Here is a 22,564-nt window from a genome sequence, read left to right on the forward strand (position 1 = left end):
ATATCCAGTACCATCTGCTTCCTGTTGACACTTGGATTGGTATAACACTATTCTCCCAAATGTCCTCATGGCTCACTTCCTCATTTCTTTTAAGTCTCTGTTAAAATAACACCTTAGAGGGACCGTCAACAACTGCTCCATACAGCTACCTGCTGCCCCCCCAGGCACCCTCTCCCTTACCCTGCTTTATTAGCATTTATCACCATATATTTATTTTTTCGTTGTCACTCCATGTTTCCCCTAAGTAGAGTTAAATACGCTTATCTTATTACACGTATTTTCCAGGTCTTTTAATTTCCAAGGAGGACAAGGTAGCAAAGCTGGGTAACTCAATCGAATAAACAGGAGCCAACTCACCACCAACCCCATCCAATCGAAGACTCTGTTCTGGTTCTGCACTATTTTCTGGTAGTCAGGCTTTGTATTAAGGATCTCACTCTGGGAAGACCCAAGACATGTAGTAGGTCCCACTCCAACTTCAGTAATTTTGGCTTCAGCTGGTCCTCTAAAAACAAAATAAAATAAACAAACAAAGATCTTTCAAGGTATTTTATAATTATTTTCTGGGGAAGATATGCAACAGCACCTATGGGGGAAAAAACCTCCCATAAGGCTTTATTAACCTGAATCAATATTCTTCCACCCCATTGTAAGTATAGGCTCTCTTATTAACAAGAGGTTCTGAAACAATTATCCAGTATTAATGTTTTTATATCACTGGACTCCAGGAAATGCTAGAAGCTTCAGGTCCATTTACAAAAAGGACTATACCTGGGGTAAAGCCAAATCTTGCCATCCTCAGGTCAATGTCTGGCCCACTACAATTATCTAAAATAACTGAATACTATCTAGAGTTCATGGAAACTGATGACTCTTTAATAACAATACTATAGTTTACCCAGTGCTTACTGGGTGCCAGACACTGCTAAGCACTTTCCATTTAACCTCATTTAACATTCACAATAATCCAGTGAGGTAGGTACTAATCCCCATTTCCAAATGAGGAACTCCAGGCTTAAAGATAAGTGGCTTGCCCAAGGTCACAGAACTAAGTAGTTAGGATTTAAATAGAGATAGTATGCTTCCAGAAGCATTCTTAACCAATAAGCTATACCCCATCAAAAGTTTTTATTCTGAAACTGCCATCTTACACATTATCTATCTTCATAAACAGAACATGTACAGGGTGAATAAAGTAACTGGTAACCATCAATGCCTGGACTGGGAAAGTTTTTCAAACCACGTTCCTCAAAGCATCTCTCTACTAAGGGGCTGCTTTTGCAATTAGGGTTTTGGCTAATTTTTATAGTTGCGTTTCTAGCTAAGATTGTTTGGGAAAAATGCTTAAAATCACTGCTTTAGATGGTCAATAAATCAAAATCTAGCCTTCAAGACCCAGACAAAGATCCTCTCTCTCCTGTACACCCTCTTCCATCACCCTCTTTCATGTCTCTGTATCTCCAGGAAGGCCCTGGCCACCTGCAGCTCAAAGGCCATGTGCTCACTGAAGTCTCTTGACTATTGTTCTTGGCCCAGCCCCAGGTTGCAGGTACAGGGGAGAGATGTGCCTGTCTCCCCCAGGATGTGGAACAGCAGCCAAGGACACAGAACAGAGGCAATTCTGTTCTGACTGAAAATAGGGACACCAACTCTCCCCTCCCTCCCCTCTCACTCTCCATTTACAGTCAGAGAGCGCTGATATACACTTTACAGAGCTTTGATGAGTTGATTGAACTGTGAGAAAGAATTCGTCATTCAGTTTGTGCTAACAGAACTGAAATCAATTCAAATAAAACTTCACAAGGTAAAAGATGGCTTCCCATTTCCAGTCCTAGATCCAACCTGGATATGATCTCTTCAGCCTCCTCCTGGTAGCGCAGCAAGAGCTGATCCCAAGTCTGACGTTCTAAAGAAAATCTATAAAATCAGGAAAAAAATCCAGTTAATTTTTGATCATCTCATTCTGAATCACTCAGAGCAACAATAAGCACATTAGATGTCTACTCTGGTTCTAAGATGTGAATAAAAAGGTCATTAAACGATCAGAGACCATGACTGATTCAGAGGATGTTAATTTAATCAAATCAAACAGGAGTTCTTAAAATCAAATTAACATCCTTATTCCCTAGACTCCATTCTATGAAAATGGCCATCAGTACAGCCCATAAAACCCCAATATGCAGCTTCCTAACATCTAGCATTGATACACTAGTATTAACGCACTGAACGGGATGTTTACTATTCATTTTTCCAAGGTTTGGTTATTTCCCCAGATAATTTAGATTGTTCCAAAAAAGGTCAGCTCATTTTTACTTACTTTGTTATATATTCCTTCATCTCTGCCACTGATGTTTCCAGAGATAAATCTGATGCTTTTCTGGAATACAGATAGGATTATGAGATTAACAAAAATCTTTCAAGAGCACTTGCTTTTAATATGACACCTTACATAATTTTAATGGCAATAAAACAGGTTTAGAATTTATCTTTTGATAAATATTTATTCTGGGACTCTATCCCACTTTTGCACCAGGTAATAGCTTTCTTAGTGGTCTCTCTATCATTTATTTCTCTCATCAACTCCAATTCACACATGGCCAAATTAACCTTTCTTAAAACATTCCTTTAATTTTTTTCCTTGCTTAAAAACTCTGTGACTACTGCATTCAGAAAAGTCAAAAGTTCTTAACCTGGCACTTAAGGTTCTCTGTGTTCTGACTCCAACCAGCTCATTAACTTTGATTGCCACTGTTACCCTTTATCTATTCTGTCCCACATAATCCCAGTCTCAAGAACCTGGGGGTTTCCAATCTCCAAACTTTTGTTCGCATCATCTTTTAGTCTCTTCCTCTCTCACTAATCAAAATCATAACATCTTTTAAGGCCCAACAATACTTTTTCATATGTCCATCTAGTCTTCCCACTTAAACTGAAGCTATCAGTGGGCAAGCACTGTGTTTTACTTACACCGATGGCTCAGCTCAGTTGGGTGATTAATTCCAATGGAAAAGAACCAGGCACTGAAAATGCCATAATTTTGCAGATGTATTTGGTTCTCTACCTGGCAAAGACAAATTAGTTGTGCCACTTTTCATGTTTTTCTACCAAAGCCTACGATACACAGCCTCTATTACCTCTGGCTGATGTAGCAGCCTGTGGCTTAAATGCACTGCATTAAAAGAGAAACTATGTTGAGCTAAAACATTTTTCATTTCCTAAAGACAATGTTAATTCTAAGAATCTGTGAAAAAGTAGACCTTTGTGAAGTCAAAACTTAAAAGTTCATGATGTAAGCCCAAGTGGCACGATTTGTTGCGGGCAGGGGGTGGAGCGTTGGGCATGGCTCCCATAGAGGGCCTACCAGTTTGGGAGTGGGATTTAAAATTTTTTCCTAATATTCTTGCTTGCCAGCAGCTAAAGAACATAACTTTATCTCCAACTTGCATGGCTAGCAAAGATCTGAAAATGCTTTGCCTCTCATCTTTCCATAGCTGGTTCCTTCTCACCATTCAGGCCTATAGATCTCAGTCCAAAGGTCAAATCATTAAAGGTCTTCTCTGAACACTCTAGCTAAAGTTGCCTACCCTCTCAAATCACCATCATATTTATTAATTTCTTAGATTATCACTATCTGAAATCATCATTTTCTATGTATTTGTTTGACTGTCTCTCCTATTACAATATATAAGAAAAGATCTCTTGTTTGACTTAACGTTCCATCTCCAGCATCTAGAAAAGCCTGGTACATAGGAGATGCTGGATAAATGTTTGCTGAGTGAATGAACAACTGTCTAATTAAAATGCTAAGTCTTAATTCAATTATAATTTAGGACAGAAGGGCAACTGCTCTTACTCTCTTGAATCTTCAAAACATTTTTGTAGAGTTCCATCACTTTCCAATTGGTCTGCAAAATGTTTCAATTCTTCAGAAAGAGAAGAAGCTAGAGAGAATAAAATTATGTTATAAAATAAAGAGAATATCAATTTTCACAGTGAGCTGCTCACAAAGATGTAACATACTTAAGGTAGTCTCACCTCTAGGGTGCCTGTTACATTCTGGTCCTCTCACTCATTCAAAAAAGTGATATAAATATGTAGAAAGATTTTATCTTTTTTCCTTTGGGTATGTATAGATAACACGGAAGACAACTCCTCTTTATGGCATTTATGGTAGTGTTTTTTGTACCTGACTGGTGAAAAAGTAATTAAAAATGTATACCTGTACTGACATTTCATTCTCTCCAAGAGATCTGAACTGCTGGCACTAGAAGGAACTACGTATTACAGAAGTCAGGCAACGGGCAAGAGCATAATGAGACATGTTGGAAGCAAATGAAGAATTATGGGCTTAAGCAAAAACAAGTCTCTGCTTACACTTGGAAGAGTCCACAACCACATTCGGGTGAGGGATGCAGAGGGGAAAGGATATGTTAAAGAGCTATCAAGATAACCCTGGCATATCTACTCTAATGATGGTGATGGTGCAGTTCTGAGATAAACAATTTTAACAACAAGTAAGTCTGAGGCCATGTATTTTCCAGGTCTTTTAAGTGGGTATTATTTCTGACCCTGAATGATTGGGTAAATATACAGTAAGGAGAATAGCTATTTCCTAGAAAGCTGAAAATCGCTTCCTGGGAAAGAATATTTGTGACGTGTCACAGATGAACAGCTAATTGCCTTAACATATAAAGAGTTCCTACAAATCAATATAAAAGACCCAACATCCCAATTTTTTAAATGAATAAAGGATACAGATAATACACAGAAAATAAGATACAAATGGCTCTAAAAAATACTAGAAAATGCTTATCCTCTTCAAAAGGATTAAAACTACAAAATACCTTTTATCATCTATTAAATAGTAAAAAAATCTAAAAGTTTGATAAAATTGTGTTGGTGAATGTGAGAAAACAGGTACTTTTATATTTTGTTGGTAAGAGAATAAATTGTTACAACCTTTCTGGAATGTTTATCATTTCACTTGACCTAGTTAATTCCAATTCTAGAAACTTATCTTATTTCTACATGAATGTGTGCCAAAAGGCTTGTGTAAAAAGGCATTCATCACCTCATTCACTGTAATAGCAAAAAACTGGAAACAACCCTAAAAGCCATTGATAAAGAACTGGTTAAATCGAATATACTACATTTATAAAATGGAATACCATGTAGTTACTAAAACATCAAGACAGCTCTACATGTGCAATATGGAAAAATCTGAAAGATAAATTGTTAAGTTAAAAAAAAAAGGCAGGGCCAGCGCCGTGGCTGAGTGGTTAAGTTTGCATGCTCCACTTCTATGGCCCAGGGTTTCGCCAGTTCAGATCCTGGGCGTGGACCTAACACTGCTCATCAAGCCATGCTGAGGCGCCGTCCCACATGGCACAACCAGAAGCACCTACAACTAGAATATACAACTATGTACTGGGGGGCTTTGGGGAGAAGAAGAAGAAAAAGAAAAAAAAAGAAGATTGTCAACAGATGTTAGCTCAGGTGCCAATGTTAAAAAAAAAAAAGGCAAGGTAAAGAACAGTGCAGAGTTTTTCTCATTTGATTTTAAGGTATAAATGTTGTAAATGCAATAAATACCTCTGCAAGGCTACACAAGAAGCTGGGGGCTATGGCTGCCTCTGGGGAGAGGAACTGAGACTGGGGGTCATGGTGGGAGGGAGGCTTTCTTTTCACTTTTCTACCTCTGAACTTCATAAATAGATATTCTTATTTTTTTCTAATGCAATTCCAAAAAAAAAGGATGGGGGCTGGTTTTGTGAGGCAGCAGCTCCTTAAATGGGGATCCTGAGAGTGGGGCTTCGACTGACCTTAGAAGGTACAAGCCAAGGTCAAAGGTCACTCATTTGTTCTTAGCAACTTACCTGTGGCTCTAAAACTTTCAAGACTGAAGCCCTCAGTGCCTCTTAGGAAAGGTTCAAGTTTCTGAACAGAGAACTAAATAAAGAAAAGCATTTTCAGCACAACAACCAAGATTTTCCAGGCCAGTCCTGAGTTCATGTAATTTTATGATGTTTAATAAAGGTGATAGTAAATACAATTTAATTTTTACACCTAAGTCTTTCATATAAACAAATAAATAGATCAGGAAAAAAACTCTGTTGCTCAGACTATACGATTTGATTTTTGGTTCAGGAAAAAAAATGGTCATTTAATTCACACACATGACTTGCTTATCTAAACTGACGTAATCACCAGTTAGCCATATAACACACACTTAATATGTAGTCAGACCTCAAATGTCTAAATTCTCATCATTTGCTGCTAATAGGTAAAAGACACAGGATTGGGGAGATCTCCGTTAGCTGCTCAGTAGCAGCAGCAGCACCAATGGAATCAGTAGTCAGCCGAGTCCAGGAAAAATCCACGTGCTGGGATTAAATCTGGCTTTTAAATTAATCCCAACTAGAGAGAATCTCAATCTTAACTGTTGCATCACACAGTATTGATCTCTCTTTGGGGCTGTTACAGTAACAGTTAAAAAAAGATAGAAAAAAGAAAGTATTTCCCATCCCAAGAATCTCACCTCGAAACTGGAAAGCAGGAGAGCACCAAGCCGTTTGCTTTCTGCTAAATTGACGCTGATGGATCTGCTGAGCTCTAACATAAAATGTCACATTTAAGCAGCTAGATACTCACACAGTTAGCAAAGTAAAAAAAGTGAAAATCTACCTCCTTCTTCATGCAGTTCAACTTAAGGCAAGAATACCCAAGCACCCTTCCCTAATCAAAGGGAGAATTCCTATACAGTCACAGCTAATTTTTTCAGGATCACCAAGGAATAAAATTTACCCATTTGTGCATCTTAACTTCAAAAGGATTTAAGAACATTTTATGTATTGCATTAAAATCTTGTCTTGTTAAACAAGGTAGATAAAAAATAATTTAACTGTTTTTGATGTTTTATATTCAACATTTGAAGAGATGAGAACATTTGAACTTTTTTATGACAGGCACTGAGGTATGCTTTAAATACATTGTCTTAAGAGTCTTCTTATAAACTACAAGCTCCATTTCACAGTTGGGGAAACTCTCAGAGGAGAGATGACTTGTTTGAAGCCAGAGATTGATGGAGCCAGAGTTCATCCCCAAGTCTGTCACCAAAACCTGTGTTTTTCCCTCTAACACCATGCTGCCTCTCTATAACAACCTAATAACATAATTACTATTAATAATAACATTAATAGTAATTATGTTGAACACTTGCTATGTAAAAGGCATTTTATTAAATGCTATACACACCACATTAAAACTTGAGGCAAACATCTTATCAATTCTATTTTACAGAAGATGACACTGAGGCACAAAGGCTGGGTAATAGGTAACTTGCCCAAGGTCACACAGTGAGTCAGCCTGAACTGGATGGGCCTTATGCATAATAAGGCCACTGAATCCTCAAACAACTATCAGACATACATACTGTTCTGTCAATTATATCCATTTAAAAACATCAATTATTATACAGCAAAGGAAGTTTGCCTTGAGAATTATGAAAGAGACTTGTCTTTTCACCCTCCAGCTTCAGCTGGCTGTGTTTCTAAAGTTCTTTTGTCTCCTCTCTTGATTACTTCTCATTGCTGTTAGTCATGAAAAACAGAACACCTCTGCCTATAGCCAAAGAAACCCGGCAAGTGGTCAGGAATAACCAAGAGAACCGATCTTATCACATCAGTGATTTTCTGTTATACGGAATTTTAGGTCCACGTGTTCTGGGTGATCTTAGGGAACTGCTGTTTCTTGGCACACCTATGGAGTAAGGTGCATGAGCATAACTGTGGTATAATTTTCTGATACTGTAAATGGCTGTTTTTACCCAGATTTCCTTCTAGACATCAGGTTATCTGGAAGTGAGGTGATATCTTTAAAATAATCACAATAGGTTGACGTTTGAGTGATTTACTTACTATGTGCCACCATAACACTAAGTAGTGTGTTATATATCAACTCATTTAATCCTCACACAGCAAAGCAAAATAGATATTATTTCATCCTGCTTACTAATAAGGACTGTAGGGCAAAGGTGGTTAAGTAACCTGCTCCAGGTCACACAGCTTGCCAGTTCTTCCTAAAACATGCTAGACTTTCCACATTAAATCCTGTACTTCAATGCTTACTGTAAATTCACACAAAACACAAACCACATTCAAATACAGCATGTCTAAAAACTAGATTTTCACTCTAGATATTTTTATGTGCTCTTCCTTCTGACATATTTTCAGTTATAAAGCCTAAAATCAGATACAACACATCCACCTTCTGTTCCACTTTAGGATATGAGGCAGAGAGCCACAGGACATCTTTAATGCCTCTCCTCCTAGCAGAGGGTGAGTCGGACAACTGTAAATCAGACTTTCTGTTCATGGTACAGATGACAATGAGCAGCTAATAACATGATACAAATAGTAATAATACTGAACACTTACTAAGTGTTTGACATCAGTACTTAGAATATTCCTCTTATAGAAGAGGAAACTAAGGCTCAGAGAGGTGAAGTGATTTGCTCAGTCACACAGGTAGGAAGTAGCAAAGTCATGTCTATGGTACTATGCTCCTTCTGCCATACCTCACTGCCTCTTATCTGAGCTGGAACTCCACTGTCTTAAGTACATAGCACCCCACCTGTGATGCCCTGATGAAAGGGAAGCAGTGACTTCCGCCGGTTCATTTCTTTCATACTTGCTCGCCGCCAGGATTGCCTCCTGTCTTGACGAGGGGCAGACTGTTCTTGGGGGGTCAGATGAAGGGACGTGGACTGAAGTCCTTCCTGGTGGCTGAGATCACAACTTCCCCCCTCTTTAGCGCTAGAGCCAAGGTGAACTCTTTCCTGTGAAACGCCTTGAGTCATCTCCAGGGAGGCAGACGATTTACCACACACTTCAACAGGGTTGGGATCTGATTCCAATTGATGATCTTGAGTCTTAGACATCACTGGTTCCTCTTCTAGCACTTATTATAAAAGAGTCAAAATACAGAATCAAACCCACCACAAGTAAGTACCTATGCAAAAAGGTGGAAAAAGAAAATGCAGGCCCCAGATCATGGAAACACGGAGGAAGCATCTCAACACATGCATGAATATGCGACTCCAAAGCCACCAGGAGCCAGGAAGATATCTCAGTACAGCTCAGAACCTGAGCCCAAGGTAAGAGGTACTGAATTTCATTACAATACTCACTTTCTACAGTCTCTGATCTTGTCACTGAAGTCATCCTGGGTGGAGAACCCTGGAAGAGGAAAATGAGGTGATCTGTTCTCCACATTTCAGCCCTCATCTTGCTGGGGCTTTGCTACCTCAGAATAGGCCTGTGCTTTCCACACTCTCTGAACTGCCCATCTCTGCCCCACTCTACCTACCTGACAGGGCTCAGCCCAGTCCCACCTGACCCACCCCCTCCAGAGAATATCAGCAGGGTTCACTGCTTCCTGTTCAGAATTTCCAAGTTATCACTAGGATCCTCATATCTCCCTTAACACCTCCCTCATCTTATTCCCCAAATGCTTTGTGTTTAACTAGTCCCTAAATCCCTAATTCAGTCGATGGCATTATGATCTACATGGTCTTCAAAACAAGAAATTTACATCATCCTTTACTTCTTATTAACACTCCAGATCCAAAGGCCTGTCCACGCTACCTCCAACAGTCTCTAAGCCTTTCCTCCATTTCCGGTTACCAGTTTAGTTCAGGTTTCATAATTTCCACCATCTCTCCCCCACGCTCCCCAAGAATCTAACAGCTTCTCCGCTGGTTTTCCTACATCCAGCATTGCTCCTTTCCAACGCATTTTCTGGACAGCAGCAGAGATCTTTCCAGCGTATTCAACACCTTTCAGAAGCCAGTCCCAACCTGCCCGTTCCTGCTCTCTCCTGCCATTCCCATTCCCTGCACCACTTCTCAATCTCTGCACACAGCGCCTGTAAAACTTATTCATCCTTCCCAACCCAGCTCAAACGTGAGGCTTTCACATCACGTCTCTGGCAGGGCTGCTTGCTCCACCCCTTGGTCTCCCTAGCACTGGCGTAAAGCCTGTTTACACGGCTGTCTCCCCAGCCAGACTGTACTCCTAGGGGCTGTCACAGACAACCGACTGGAAGAGGGCAGGGACAGGACTGAGGCATCTCTGCATCTTCCGAGTTGACCTCCCGTCCCAGCAGAAATCTGTACGTGGGGGATGCTTAGTAAAGAAAAACGAATATACGTCAAAGGGCAACATGGGAAAGATAACAGAACAAGGAGGGGTAGGTCAAGGATCTAAATGCCCACAGATTCAAGCCCGGATAGTAACAGCAACAACTGTCCCTTGCTACGAGTTTCTCATAGGCCCTGTCTACGTAAGTCCGCACTTAATTTGCATCATCGCCTCATCATCCCATTTAATCCTTTCTACAGCTCCCTAAGTACTATTATTAATTCCACGTTGCAGATAGGGGAACTGAGGTTCAGAGGGGCAAAGGCCTGGCCCAAACTTGTCAGAGAGCCAGCCTGGGGCAGAGGCGAAATTCGAACCCAGGCCTCCAGCCACCCCAGCCCTCAACCACTGTTCTGGAATCCAGACCGTCTGCTCTGCACACAGGCCCCGAGCGAGCGCTGCGGCCCGCCCTTGGGTTTCCTCTTTCCCGGAGGAGGCTGCGGAGCCCCCGGTGCCCCCAGTCAGCCTGTCGGGGGGCGGCGACTGGGCTGGGCTGGGCGGAGGCGCCGACGCCAAAGCCTCCTGTGCGGGGCTGAGCGGCGCCGCGTCTGGGCAGAGGCCTGCGACTTCCTGACCTCAGAGCGACGCCCGCCCAGCCCGGAGCCTCCGTCTCTGAAACACAAGGCGACAGACCCCTTTCTCCGCAGCCCCAGGTTAACCCGGGTCCTCCCTGCGCTACGGCGACCGCTCCTTCCTGGTGCCAGGCCGCTGCGCCGCCTGCCGTGCGCGCCACCGCCGCCGCTTCCGAAACTCCCGCCACCCAAGGGCGCATGCGCGGCCGGCGGACTCGAGGCTCGCGCACGCGCACGCACGGAACGCCGGTCTCCTTCAAGGCGCATGCGCAAACCGGCGAGCCCAAGCACTTGCCCGCCTTGGCCCCGCCTGTCTAAGTCCTTCGCGGCACGGAATTGGCCGTGTTACTTGTTCCCCAGATACACAACATCCCGGGACGACGCTCCTGGGACCCAGTACACCATCGTGTCCTTTGCTCTGGACGAGCTCAGAACCATCTAAGATAGGGAAACAGGCCCAGAGAGGTACTTGCCAAAGGAATATAGTGCATCAGTGGCATCTGATGTCCTGCCCCGTCGCTAAGCCTTGGTCCCCCCTACCCTTATCTTCTTAACTCTGAAAATGTGGACCGTGACTCTCCCAGCGCGGACTGGAGCTGTGTGCTCAGTTTCCTTCACCCTCTCCCACTCCTGCTCTAGCACTTTTTCTCCTTTTTTGGCCCCTTGGATACCTGGCAAGTTTGAGAACACTCCTTGGCAGGCTCATGGCAAGTCACCCCCTCCCCAAACTGCTTGCAGCTCTCTGGCCACCCACACTGCTTCTTGCCTCAGCATGTTTGCTCAGCTCTTCCCTCTGCCTGGGACCCCCTTTCCTGCTTGTTCTTGGCAAAATTCTCTTAATTTTAAGCCCCAGCTGAAGACTCATCTCTCTTAGAGCCTTCTCTGAGGCCCCAGGCTGAAAACCAGGTGCCCCTTCTGTGCTCCCAGGAGCCTAACCTGTGCGTTCCACTATCTCTTGCTGGCCTGAGAGCTCCCAGAGAGCAGGCTGCTTCCTCCGTATCCAGCATGATGCCATCAAAATGTCCCCTTGCAATGTACGGTCCTTTCAGATCTGAAACCTCCAAATGTTGAATTAGGAGCAGTCCACAAATTCTGAAAGAGGGGTGGAGGAGCAGCAGCTGGAATGTGATTGTAGGCATCCTTCCATCCTTCTGGTGGTAGGCAGAAATCTGCCTTCCTGAAATTTTCACCCTGTGGTTCCAGCCTGTTGGCTCCAACAGTCATCTGAAAGCAGAGATTTGCTCTTGGTTGTCTGCATATCACTTTCTGGGGCTCAGCAATACCTAGTTCTTTCTATGCCCACCCCTCTCCTTCAACTCCTCACTGGTCAATGTCCCAAGAACGGAACATTGTTCCCAGCCAGGGCTGGCCATCCTACGGTACAGTGAGAATACTGCTTCATGAAACCCAGACCCAATACTTCCTCTATGTCCTTTCCCTGTTTTCAATTCTTCCATGGTTCCCTACCATTCACAGGATGAGGATATTCCTTCCTTTGTAAGGCACTGTGTGATCTGACCCAGCCTCTTCTTTCATCACTCCCCACTCCAATGACATCAAACTTCTTTCAGTTCCTCAGTTCTGCTCTGCTTTCTTTCTACTAGGCTTTCATACATGCTGTTCCCTCTTTCTGGAACCATCTCCCCTCAGTCTCCTGCCAACAACCTACCACCATCCCCTTCATCTTGTCAACATCTCAGCCTTAGGTGCCAGTTCGGTTGTCCCTTCCTCTGTGAAGCCTTGCCTGATTCCTCTTGGCTTCCTGAGCACCCTGAGCTCCCCTCTGCCATTGACATTTGCTCTCCTGTCTTCCAAGCTCATCTATTATATCCTCAATGCCTAGCACAGCCTGGCTGTTGTTAGGCCCTCAAAAAAAAGAGGAGACTGTAGACTTTTCATGTGGTAGCCAGCTTCCAAGATGGCCCCCAATGATCTCTGCTTCCTGGTGTTCCTCTCTTGTGTAGTCTTCTCCCAGAGTGAACAGAGATGGTCTGTATAACCAACAAGATATTGCAGAAATGATGGTGTGTGATTTTCAAGGCTTAGCCATAAAAGACATTGTGACTTCTATCCTGCTTTCTCATAGATCACTTGTTCTGGGGGAAGCCAGCTGCCATGTTGTGAGGATACTCAAGCAGCCCCAGGGCGAGGTCCACATCAGTTTCAACTGATGCCTCCTGCCAACACTGACTTGCCAGGCAGATGAGTGAGTCACCTTGCAAATGGGTCTTCCAGCCCCAGTCAAACCTTCACATGATTGCAGCCTGATTGACACTTAACTGCAACCTCCTGAGACCATGAGTCAGAACTACCCAGCTCCCAAATTCCTGACCCACAGCATCTGTGGTATAACAAATGTTTCGGGATAGTTAATTATACTGTATAAGATAATTAACCCATGTCAAAAATGTCCAGGGGCCGGCCTGGTGGCACAGCACTTAAGTGCACACATTCCGCTTCGGCGGCCCGGGGTTCCCTGGTTTGGATCCTGGGTGCGGACATGGCACTGCTTGGCAAGCCATGCTGTTGTAGGCGTCCCACATATAAAGTAGAGGAAGATGGGCACGGATGTTAGCTCATGGCCAGGCTTCCTCAGCAAAAAGAGGAGGATTGGTAGCAGATGTTAGCTCAGGGCTAATCTTCCTAAAAAAAAAAAAAAAAGTCCTTTTTTTCATGATAAAATTAAGTTTAAAGTCTTTTGTAGAAAGGCTCAGTTCCATTTTTGAGTCCTCTGCATTTCTTTCTCAGTGGTCATCTCACACTTCATGGGAGACTCTGGGGTGTCAGCAGTCAGCAGCCAGGAACACCTGTTGGCTCCTCTCAAGTGGCCCCAAACCAGCAAACTGGCTGTGGCATTCCCAGGGCTCCCTCCTTCCCAGGCAACTGGGGGTGGGTTAGAGTCAGGTGTCAAATCTGTCGGTGCCCCACCCACCCTGCAAGAGAAATCAAAAGGAGGCCAAGTCCATGGAAACTGTTCATATGACATACTTTATTTCCAATCTACAACCATTAAAAACCCTTTGTAAGTTTACACTGTACAGATATTCTCATGTCTGAAATCAGACACGGGGGCAGGGAGAGCTGGCGGATCGGACCACGGTTGTCCTAGCACCCAGTCCATCCTGGGAAGGAGCCTTTTGAAGACAGGAGTGGAGAGGAGAGAACAGTGGACAGGAGAGGCAGACAGTTTGGCCCAAGGATGCCCTTGGTCCCTTCCCCCCACAAGGCCTTTCCCTGGGGGTCCCCTAGGGCCCACAACTGCAGGACCTGGACCAGGAAATCAGGCTGGGCAAGAAGGGGGCTTCACAGTATTGGTGGGGGTTGAGGGGGCCCAGAGGAGGAGGAGGGACAGCTTCCGGCTCTCTCCCCCAGCCGCTGGGGGTTGGAGCTGTTTTTTGGCACTGTCTACTGGATGTGAAAGAAGGCGGAGCAGGAGCTAGGAATTCAGGAGTCTTTCCTTGAGGAGGAGTTAGGTTTCTTGTCATTTGAAGAGAGGCCATGAGCCTGTGGTGAGGTTCCCAAGAGGTAATAGTCAGGGGCTTTTGTCTCCTGCCCCCCTGGACTCCCCCCTCACTCCCCCTCCCGCCCCCCCACCTGGCTGGTACGACCCTACACAGCTTTTTGTAAAACCCAGACAAGTGGGAGAGGTGAGCAGAGCTGGAACCAAGCCAGGGGCAGGGAAAGGAAAAATGCACGCCTTCTCCCTGCCCTCCAGCTTCCAGGTGAGGAGGACATAGTTTTGTTTTGTTTTTGGGGGGCGAGAGAGTTACCAATCTCTCAGGAGTCCAGATGAGGTTGGTGTTTCCCACCTGTTCCTGGTCTGGGCCAGCCTCTGTCCCTCCCCAGGCCACACTGATCGAGAGTCTAGATCAGCAGCTGGCAAACCACTGTGTCTATCAGAATCACCCGGAGGGCTTGTTAAACCCCAGCTTGTTCCAGATGTTCTAATCTGGTAGGTCTCGGGTGGGGCTGATACTTTGCATTTCTGTCAAGTTCCCAGGTGATGCTCCTGCTGCTTTGAGAACCTCCAGGCATCTCATCCTCAGCAGCCTGGTGCCCCAAGGCAGTGCCAGGGAGCTGGGCCACCGCTGGCAAGGCCCAGCTTTAGAGTCACCAAAATGTCTGAGGAGCTGCCAAGAATAGTCTTGTGGGGAGCCCCCCTGTGCGGAGAAGTAAACTAAGGCACAGAGATCAGTAGCAGAGCTGAGAGAGGAGCCAGCGTACCAGGGCCCAGTGGATAGAGGATGGTGATGGAGGGCCCCGAAACACGAGGGGTACTCTGGGTCCCTAGGGATCATCCCGGTCCTCATCATAAAATCAGAAAACCAGTCAAACTCAGACAAGTTCAGAGATCTACCCAGACCTGGGCCAGGGCTCCAGACTCCCAGCTGAGGTTCCTCCTCATGGGAGCAGCCTGAATGGTGTCAGAACAGAGTGTGACTAGGTGACCAGGCCCCAACTACCTCGGCCTTCAAGGACGCTTAGAAGAAACCAAAGCTCCTTTCCTTGGGGTCTGGGGTCCAGAGGGCTGGGGAAGGGCAGGACGGGAGAGGAGCAGGGCTGATGGGATTGACAAGGGAGGGTCTAAGGAGGATGAGCGAGGAGTGGGGAGGAGCCCCGGGCAGGGGACTCAGGCCCATTATTATGTCCCCAGTCCCCTTTGGTTCTTGGCTCTGTGGACTTTGCAAACTGCAAACCCTGTTGGGAGGGGTAAGCGGTAGAGCCAGGATGAGCTGTTGCAGAGGCCGTGAGGCCCAGGGGAGAGTGGAGAGGATGGTGGGATGTCAGATGGACAGACAGATGGACGGACGACCAAGGAGTGAGAGAAAAGAACCCAAGCCAGGCTGCATCTGCTTTGCAAACAAGACCATGCAGGACTGGGCAGGGTAGAGGAGTCCAAAAAGGGGGATCCAAGCCCCCCCAACATACATACTCCCAGTGGAAGGTGCTGGGGTCCTGCCGGGAGGCTGTGGACAGAGAGGACAATGTGGCTCCCTGGTGGGACTGGGGGATGTCTTTCTGGGCTGGAGGGTTGCTGGGGCAGAGCCCAGTGAGAAAGGCTGGCATAACTGATGCCGCCTGAGGCTTTGGGGAAAGGTGCCCCCTTTGGGGTGAGAAAACACAAAATAAGTAAAACCGAACCTAGGAATACAACCAGATCTGAAAGCAAACATGGGGAGTTGAGAGACCACAGAGACGGGAGGATGGGAATGTGAGCCTGAGGGGACGGGCAAATCCATGGGAGGGGAGCCAAGCTGGGGAGGCCGCTCTGGGAGGGCTGAGGGGTGGGTGCTACGAATAAGCCTGGGGCCCAGAAGAGGAAAACCTGGCCGTGGGCCAGGGCCACTCAGTTTGCTAGTGAGAACTAGCTGGAGCAGAGGAGGGAGGAGGAGTGGAAGCTTGCTGAGGAAGATGATAAAAGAGAGGATGGGGTTCAACCAAGATCACAGAATGGCAGGCTGGTGCCTCATTCACCACTGCGGATACAGAACCTGCTGGGAGTCTGGAAACCTGGGTTCTGGTCCTGCCTCTGCCTCTAGTTTGCTGTGTGACCTTGGGTGAGCCACTCCCTTCTCTGGGCCTGATTCCTCATCTAAAAAAGTGAGGGGGTTCGACACAAAAGGACAAATATTGTATGATTCTACTTGTATGAAATACCTAGAGTAGGCAAATTCATAGAAACAGAAAGTAGAAGAGAGGTTACCAGGGGCTGGGGGGGAGGATGGGGAGGTATTGTTTAGTGGGTACAGAGTTTCAGTTTGGGGTGATGAAAAAGTTCTGGAAATGGACAGTGTTGATGGTCGCACAACATTGTGAATGAACTTAAAGCCACTTAAATGGCTAAAACAGTAAGTTTTATGTTATGTATATTATGCCACAATTAAAAATAAGTGAGAGAGTTGGTCCAGATTATTTTGTGGTTCCCTTTCTATTCTCTAAGACTAGGGCCAGGGTGCTGGGGGGCTGGCCTGGGACCAGTGAGTGTGATCAGACCACTCGACATCTGTGAGGAAGCTTATGCTTTTCCAGCTAGACTCACAGGCACAGTATTGTATTTGGTCCTCACCACAGCCATGTGAGGTGGAAGGACATTCTCCCACTTACAGCTGGGGAAATTGAGGCATACACTAGCCACATGATCTGGGGACAAGGTCATTCAAGTTGGTGGCAGTTTATTATTACTTTATAAATAGTGACCTGGAAACATCCTTGCATTTTAGGTTCACCTCAGGTTTACACTGCAACTGGCCTAGTGGCCTTTGAAGAAAGGATACATGCTGTAAATTAGTAGCAGAGGAGTTTGTCTCCTGGGGTAAATATGCTTGCTTCCCATGACTAGATGACGAAACTTACGAAACCTGATGTGTTTCTCTTTTTACCATGGCTGCCAGGAAACTCAAGAGTAAAATTTAACTGCAGGATTTGGAGAATTACATCAGATAGATGGGGGAACGATACTTCTTCCTGCTTTCTTTCTTTTTTCCATTGTCTTATTAAACCTTATGACTAAGATTCTAAATCGCCTCTGATGCTTTTTGGAAATTCTCAGGGTAATTAAACCAAATCAGAGCTGAATTGAAGACCAAGCCCCCTAATTCCTAGCTCAGTGCTCTTTTAAGATACAGCATCGTTGGGGCTGGCCCCGTGGCCGAGTGGTTAAGTTCGTGCGCTCTGCTGCAGGCAGCCCAGTGTTTTGTTGGTTCAAATCCTGGGCGCGGACATGGCACTGCTCATCAAACCACGCTGAGGCAGCGTCCCACATGCCACAACTAGAAGGACCCACAACAAAGAATATACAACTATGTACTGGGGGGCTTTGGGGAGAAAAAGGAAAGAAAATAAAATCTTAAAAAAAAAAAAAAAAGACACAGCATCGTGGTGATTGATTAAAAGAAAGATGGCCTAACGGTCAGGGCTGTGAACCTAAATGGTGTGGTCACTGGTGCCCAGGATCTCCCTGGAAGTTTGTTAGATATGCAGATTCCTGGCCCAGGAGGCTGAGGTGGGGCCCAGGAAGCTGCATTCTGGACATGTCCTCTGAGGATGCTGATACAGGGGGTCCCTAGACCACCTCCGGGACACACAGGTACCAGTGATTTGGAGTGGACTGTTTTCACGTATGGGTTGGGCAGTGGCATATTCTGGGTGTCCTGCACCTGCACAAAGCCCCCAGTGGGGCAGTAGGTTTACACAGCAAGCAGGACAGAGTTGGGCTGGAGGATCCAGTGGACCCAGGTTCTAGTCTAAACTTGATGACTTTCCAGTTAGGTGACTCTGGGATGAGTCCTGCACCCCAGCTTCCTCATCTGCAAAATGGGAGCACTAACCCCTGTCCTGCCATGGTTGCCTCCCAGAGCTGTCCCTTAGAGGTCTGAAGGGGCTGTAGGGTGGGGAAGCAATTTCTAAATAATAAAGTGTTCTGGGCAGGGGGTTGTTATTAATGGAAAGATAGTGGGAGCTTGAGGGGCTGCTGAGACTGGGGCGACATTCTGGATGGGAGGAGAGAAGGAGGAAGGGTCTGGAAGTTGGGTGGGCAAGAGGAGAATAGGCTGGATGATGAAACCATGAAGGGTTCGTGGGGGCGCGCATGATGGAGTCATGTTGGCAATCAGGGTATAAGAGGGTCAAGTCTCTGGGCCCTCAACTTTGTCACCCGGGAAAGCAGCTGGTAGAGGAGCATCCTTGGGGAGACCAAGAGGTGGGGCCCATTCTAAGCTCATGTTGGAGGGGATTTTAAATTGTCAGCCGTCGGTGGGAAAGAACTGAGAGGAAAGAAGTGCCAGGGAGACAGGGAATTAGATTCTGATGTCTTGCGCGTGCAGGGTCTAGGAGCCTCTACTGCGCCAAAGTGGTTTGAATTTCATTTCAAATATAGACGTCATTGCCCCCAGGAGGGTCTAATTTGGCTCTGGGAAGAGGTCTGATACCAGAAACTTGAGGCTGCTGAGTTTAGGGTCAACTGTGTCAACTGGTCCCCATTTCCCCCCAACCAACTGGTAGCAACACCATGGACCCAAGTCTGGCAGTCTGTAGGGGATTAGGACCCCAGGGTTCCTTGGGACTTTGATTGAAGAGAGTGGAGATGGGGAAAAAGGAGAAGGATAAAGGAGGAGGAAGGTGCTAGGAGTAACAGGGTGCAGTGATAGTAGGAAGGGGAAGAAAGGGAGGAAGGGCAGTGTTTCTGTGGGTCAGGCAGTTTTCTGCTTTGGGAATGTTACCAAGACTTAAAAGGCATTGGAAGAAACAAACCAACTTAGCAATTACATTCCAAAAGAGTAGAGAGTTTTTACAAACGAACCCCCCCACCCCAAAAAAAGAAAATACAACAAGTTACTAATTAAAAAGCTAAAAATCAAACCAAACCAATATTTACATGTAACATTTTCAACCCCATCAAGCCCCATGTCCAGAGGCTTCTGTAGGAACAGTGATGAGTGACCTTGCACAGTGACATGCAGGAAGTGGAAACTGGGACTTTGAAAACCAAGATCTGGAGCCTCTGACACCGGCTGGGGGTCAGGTGCTGAGACAACGCGGATGGCAAGGACAATCTTGAACGAGGACGATGGTAAGGCTGAGCGGTCCGGAGGCCGCAGGGTTCAGGTCTCATGAGGATTTCTCCCCAGGGCTGGGAGCACAGCCTCTCTGGCCCTCTGCAGCTCGGGGAGGTGGCAGAAGGCCTCTGGTGGCTTGTGGCCTGGTGTGAATCCCCTCACCTGGAGATAATCTGGGAGGGGCCCTGACCTCTTGGGTGAGAGCAGTGGCATCTCAGAGACCCCATCGGCCTGCCTGCTCTGCCCCCACAGGTCACTATGGCATGAGGAAGTGGCTGGTGGACTGACATGACGCTGATGGTCTGCCAATAGAGAGTGGAGATGAAAGACTTTGGATAACTGGTCCAGGTGACCCTGAATGGGCAGGACTGGGAGCTGGCATGTGGGAGTGCAGAGGGATCTCCTGAGTCCTGGCGGCAAACTAGCAAAGCTGCTGGCTTTTGGTCTTCCTGATGGGGAATTCCACAGACAAGCTGCTTCATCCTGGTGTTTCCACTATGGGCCCCCAGCCAGTTACAGGAGGCCCACACGTGTGCATGTGCGCGGGCATGTTCACTGGCAACAAGGGGGAGGCCAGAGGAGGCCTCCTTGCCACACTGCAGTGAGCCACGTCACAGTCTGTTGATGGCTGGGGCAGCTCCCATGGGACGTGGGGAAGGGTGGGCAGCAGAGTTGGGGTTGGGAGAAGAGCCGCGAGAGGCCATAAGGCTAAGAAGAGGCTGGTGAAAAGGCTGGCAGGCTGGTGAGAACGGAGGCAGGCTGGCAGACACTCTCAGATCCATGTGCAAAGCTGCAATAAACAACATTCTCGAAGTTCGGTCCTGTTTTCCTGCGAGTTCTCACGTGGGGAACTTGGAGGGATCTCCATGCTCTCGATAGAGCCTTAGTAATCCATGTTTGACTCATTAAAAAAAGGTGTGAGAGGGAGGGAGGAAAATGAGAAGGGAGATGGAGAATGTTGGGGAAGTGGTGACGTCGGTCCAGCCCTCCGCCCAGTCAGCGAGCACTTACAGACTGACCACCGGGGCTGGGCGAGTACCAGGTGCTGACTGAAAAGCAGTGTTGAGGCCAGCTGGTCAGCGGTGTCGGGGGAGCATGCTGCAGGGCTCCAGCTCTGCTGGGGAGCCCTCCAGACCTGACCAGGAGACCAGAGCTTGGCTGCTGAGCTGCCTCATCCACATGGGGGACCCCATGCCTGTCCATCGTGTTAGAAGGCTTGCATTGTCCCAATGGCAAGAATACTTGTCTCAACTTCCAATAAATTACCTTAGGGACTTTGGGGTAAATTAAATTAATAAAATAAAGTAAAACCACCTTAAATAGTTATAGTAAGAAAAATTCAAATAAACAACCTAGGCAAGAAATATGTTCCCAGGCCCCAGTCTACCACTGTGTCCAGGGCACGGGCCTCTTAGAGTGCTCCTTGGCCTGGCCTGGCCAACTGGGAGTCTCTTCTTGGTAATATCTTTGCCCTCCACCAGCTGCTGGATGTAAACACAGTGGAGATGTGGCGCCCTTCCAGGCTGCCAGGAAAGCAGCCCCAGCGATCAAGTCCGTAAGCATTTAGGCATTTGTGTACCACGTCTTAAGACTGACTACCCATTTCTGTCCTCAAGGAGTCTCCTAGGAAGGCTGGGGCCCCCTGATCACATTGGTAAGGGAGGCAGTTCCAGTGAACCCCCCACCAACCCTGAGCCCCACACATTCCCACTTCGTCTTCCAGTCTTTGCTGCACCCAGGCTCTGGGCAGGGAGATCCAGGGCTCCAGGATTCCAAGCAGACACTTGGCCCTGGCTACGGCCCCATCATACTCCCTAGAGTCAGAGTAATCCAGAGCGAGTGGCTGGGAGGAGGAGTAGGCGGAGGGAAGGAAGGGTTGGGGATGGTGCCCAGCCCGACTCCACCAAGAACCCTAAACGGAGCCTAGAGCAAAGCCTGTTCTTCTCCTCGGTGTTTCCTCCCCATGAAGGGGGATGTGGTGGGCAGGGAACATCTCCGTGAGCCCGTTCCCGGAGGGGTGCCGCCAGAAGTGCATCCTTTCCTTGGCCCTTGGAGAAGTGGGTGCAGGCAGAACCAGGCAAGGCTCCCCCTCAGGACCCAGGGATTGGCTCCCAGTGGATCTCTCTGTAGATGCTTGCAAAGCCCAGTTTTGGTCTTTCTCCCGCTCACAGCCTTCCCCTGGGAAGTCGGAGAGCACCACCCAGCGGTCAGCAGGAGACTCGCTTTACCTGGATGGGAAAGCTGTTCTCTGGCAGTGGTGCAGCTGCTGTCTCCCAGGGCGAGATGATGCTGAGGGCCCGGGCTCCTCGCCTTGTCTGCTCTCCTCTCCACTGGTTCCCTTCGGCTATCCAGGGACTGGGCTGGTTGAGGCGGGGAGCTCGGCTGCTCTGTCACTCGCTGGGGGGGGCTGCCCTCTCCTCCCCACCCCAGCCGGACTCTGAAGGGTGCAGCCTACACTTGGAAGGAGAGTGGCGGATGGCAGAGCGGGATGGCCGGGCAAAACAGGAGGTGAGAGACTGTGTGCTACAGTCACAAACAGCATCCTAGGAGGAGGGAGGAAGGACGTCAAGAGGAGCCGGAGGCACTGACCACCCAGAGGTTGGGTGGCCAGCCAGGCAAGGAATTTGGACTCAGCCATGCCCAGGGACCACTTCCCAGGGGCTGTAGCCCCTCTTTGGACCAATTTTTTAAAATTGTTTTTCTCCCATTAGAGGAGTAATGGATGTTCACAAATAACGCCCCAGAATGTAATAAATTCTGGAATATACAGAGAAGAAAGCAGACATTATGTATGGTCTTACATATCAAAGATAAATTCTCAACACACCACACACACTTATATTTACCAAAATGACCTCATCTCCTATAGCCTATGTTGCAAGTGCAAAACATGAACAACACTTTTCTGTCACTATGTCTGTCTAGATCTTGTTCTTTTTAATAGCTGTATATTATTCCACTGAACAGAAATACCTTATTTCTCCAATTCATTTTTGATGTGTATTTAAGTAGTTCCTAATTTTTTACTATTACCAACACACAGGGATAATGTTTAAAAGTGCTGCTGAAGAACTAGAATGCTTGGTTCAAATCCCAGCCCTGCCTCTTACCAGCTGTGTGACCTTGGATAAGTTACTTAACCTCCCTGAGCCTTGATTTCCTCCTCTCTTAAGATGAGGGATGTGTTACCCTTCTCAAAGTTGTTGCGAGGGTCAAATCAGATATGGTATGTAAAGCA

General features: G+C 46.9%; 1 protein-coding gene across 10 annotated transcripts in view; it reads right to left on the bottom strand.

The window, feature by feature from the left end:
- MTCL2 (microtubule crosslinking factor 2) overlaps positions 1-22,564 on the bottom strand; it is an 86,739-nt gene that overhangs the window by 2,140 nt on the left and 62,035 nt on the right. For 2 of the 10 annotated variants that reach the window (XM_023626512.2, XM_005604621.4), the window contains exon 15: positions 13,741-21,869. In XM_023626512.2, the coding sequence (XP_023482280.1) occupies positions 21,717-21,869 (153 nt within the window). In that variant the 3' untranslated portion in view covers positions 13,741-21,716. Of the gene's footprint in view, positions 1-357; positions 506-1,842; positions 1,918-2,317; positions 2,378-3,853; positions 3,942-5,876; positions 5,950-6,538; positions 6,613-8,631; positions 8,975-9,187; positions 9,237-9,767; positions 10,983-13,740; positions 21,870-22,564 lie in introns of those variants that run through there. The other 8 variants (XM_070247687.1, XM_070247688.1, XR_011430992.1 and 5 more) reach the window with 8 other exon arrangements.

The sequence above is a fragment of the Equus caballus genome, chromosome 22, assembly GCF_041296265.1.
Source record: "Equus caballus isolate H_3958 breed thoroughbred chromosome 22, TB-T2T, whole genome shotgun sequence".
In the NCBI taxonomy this organism is placed as follows: domain Eukaryota; kingdom Metazoa; phylum Chordata; class Mammalia; order Perissodactyla; family Equidae; genus Equus; species Equus caballus.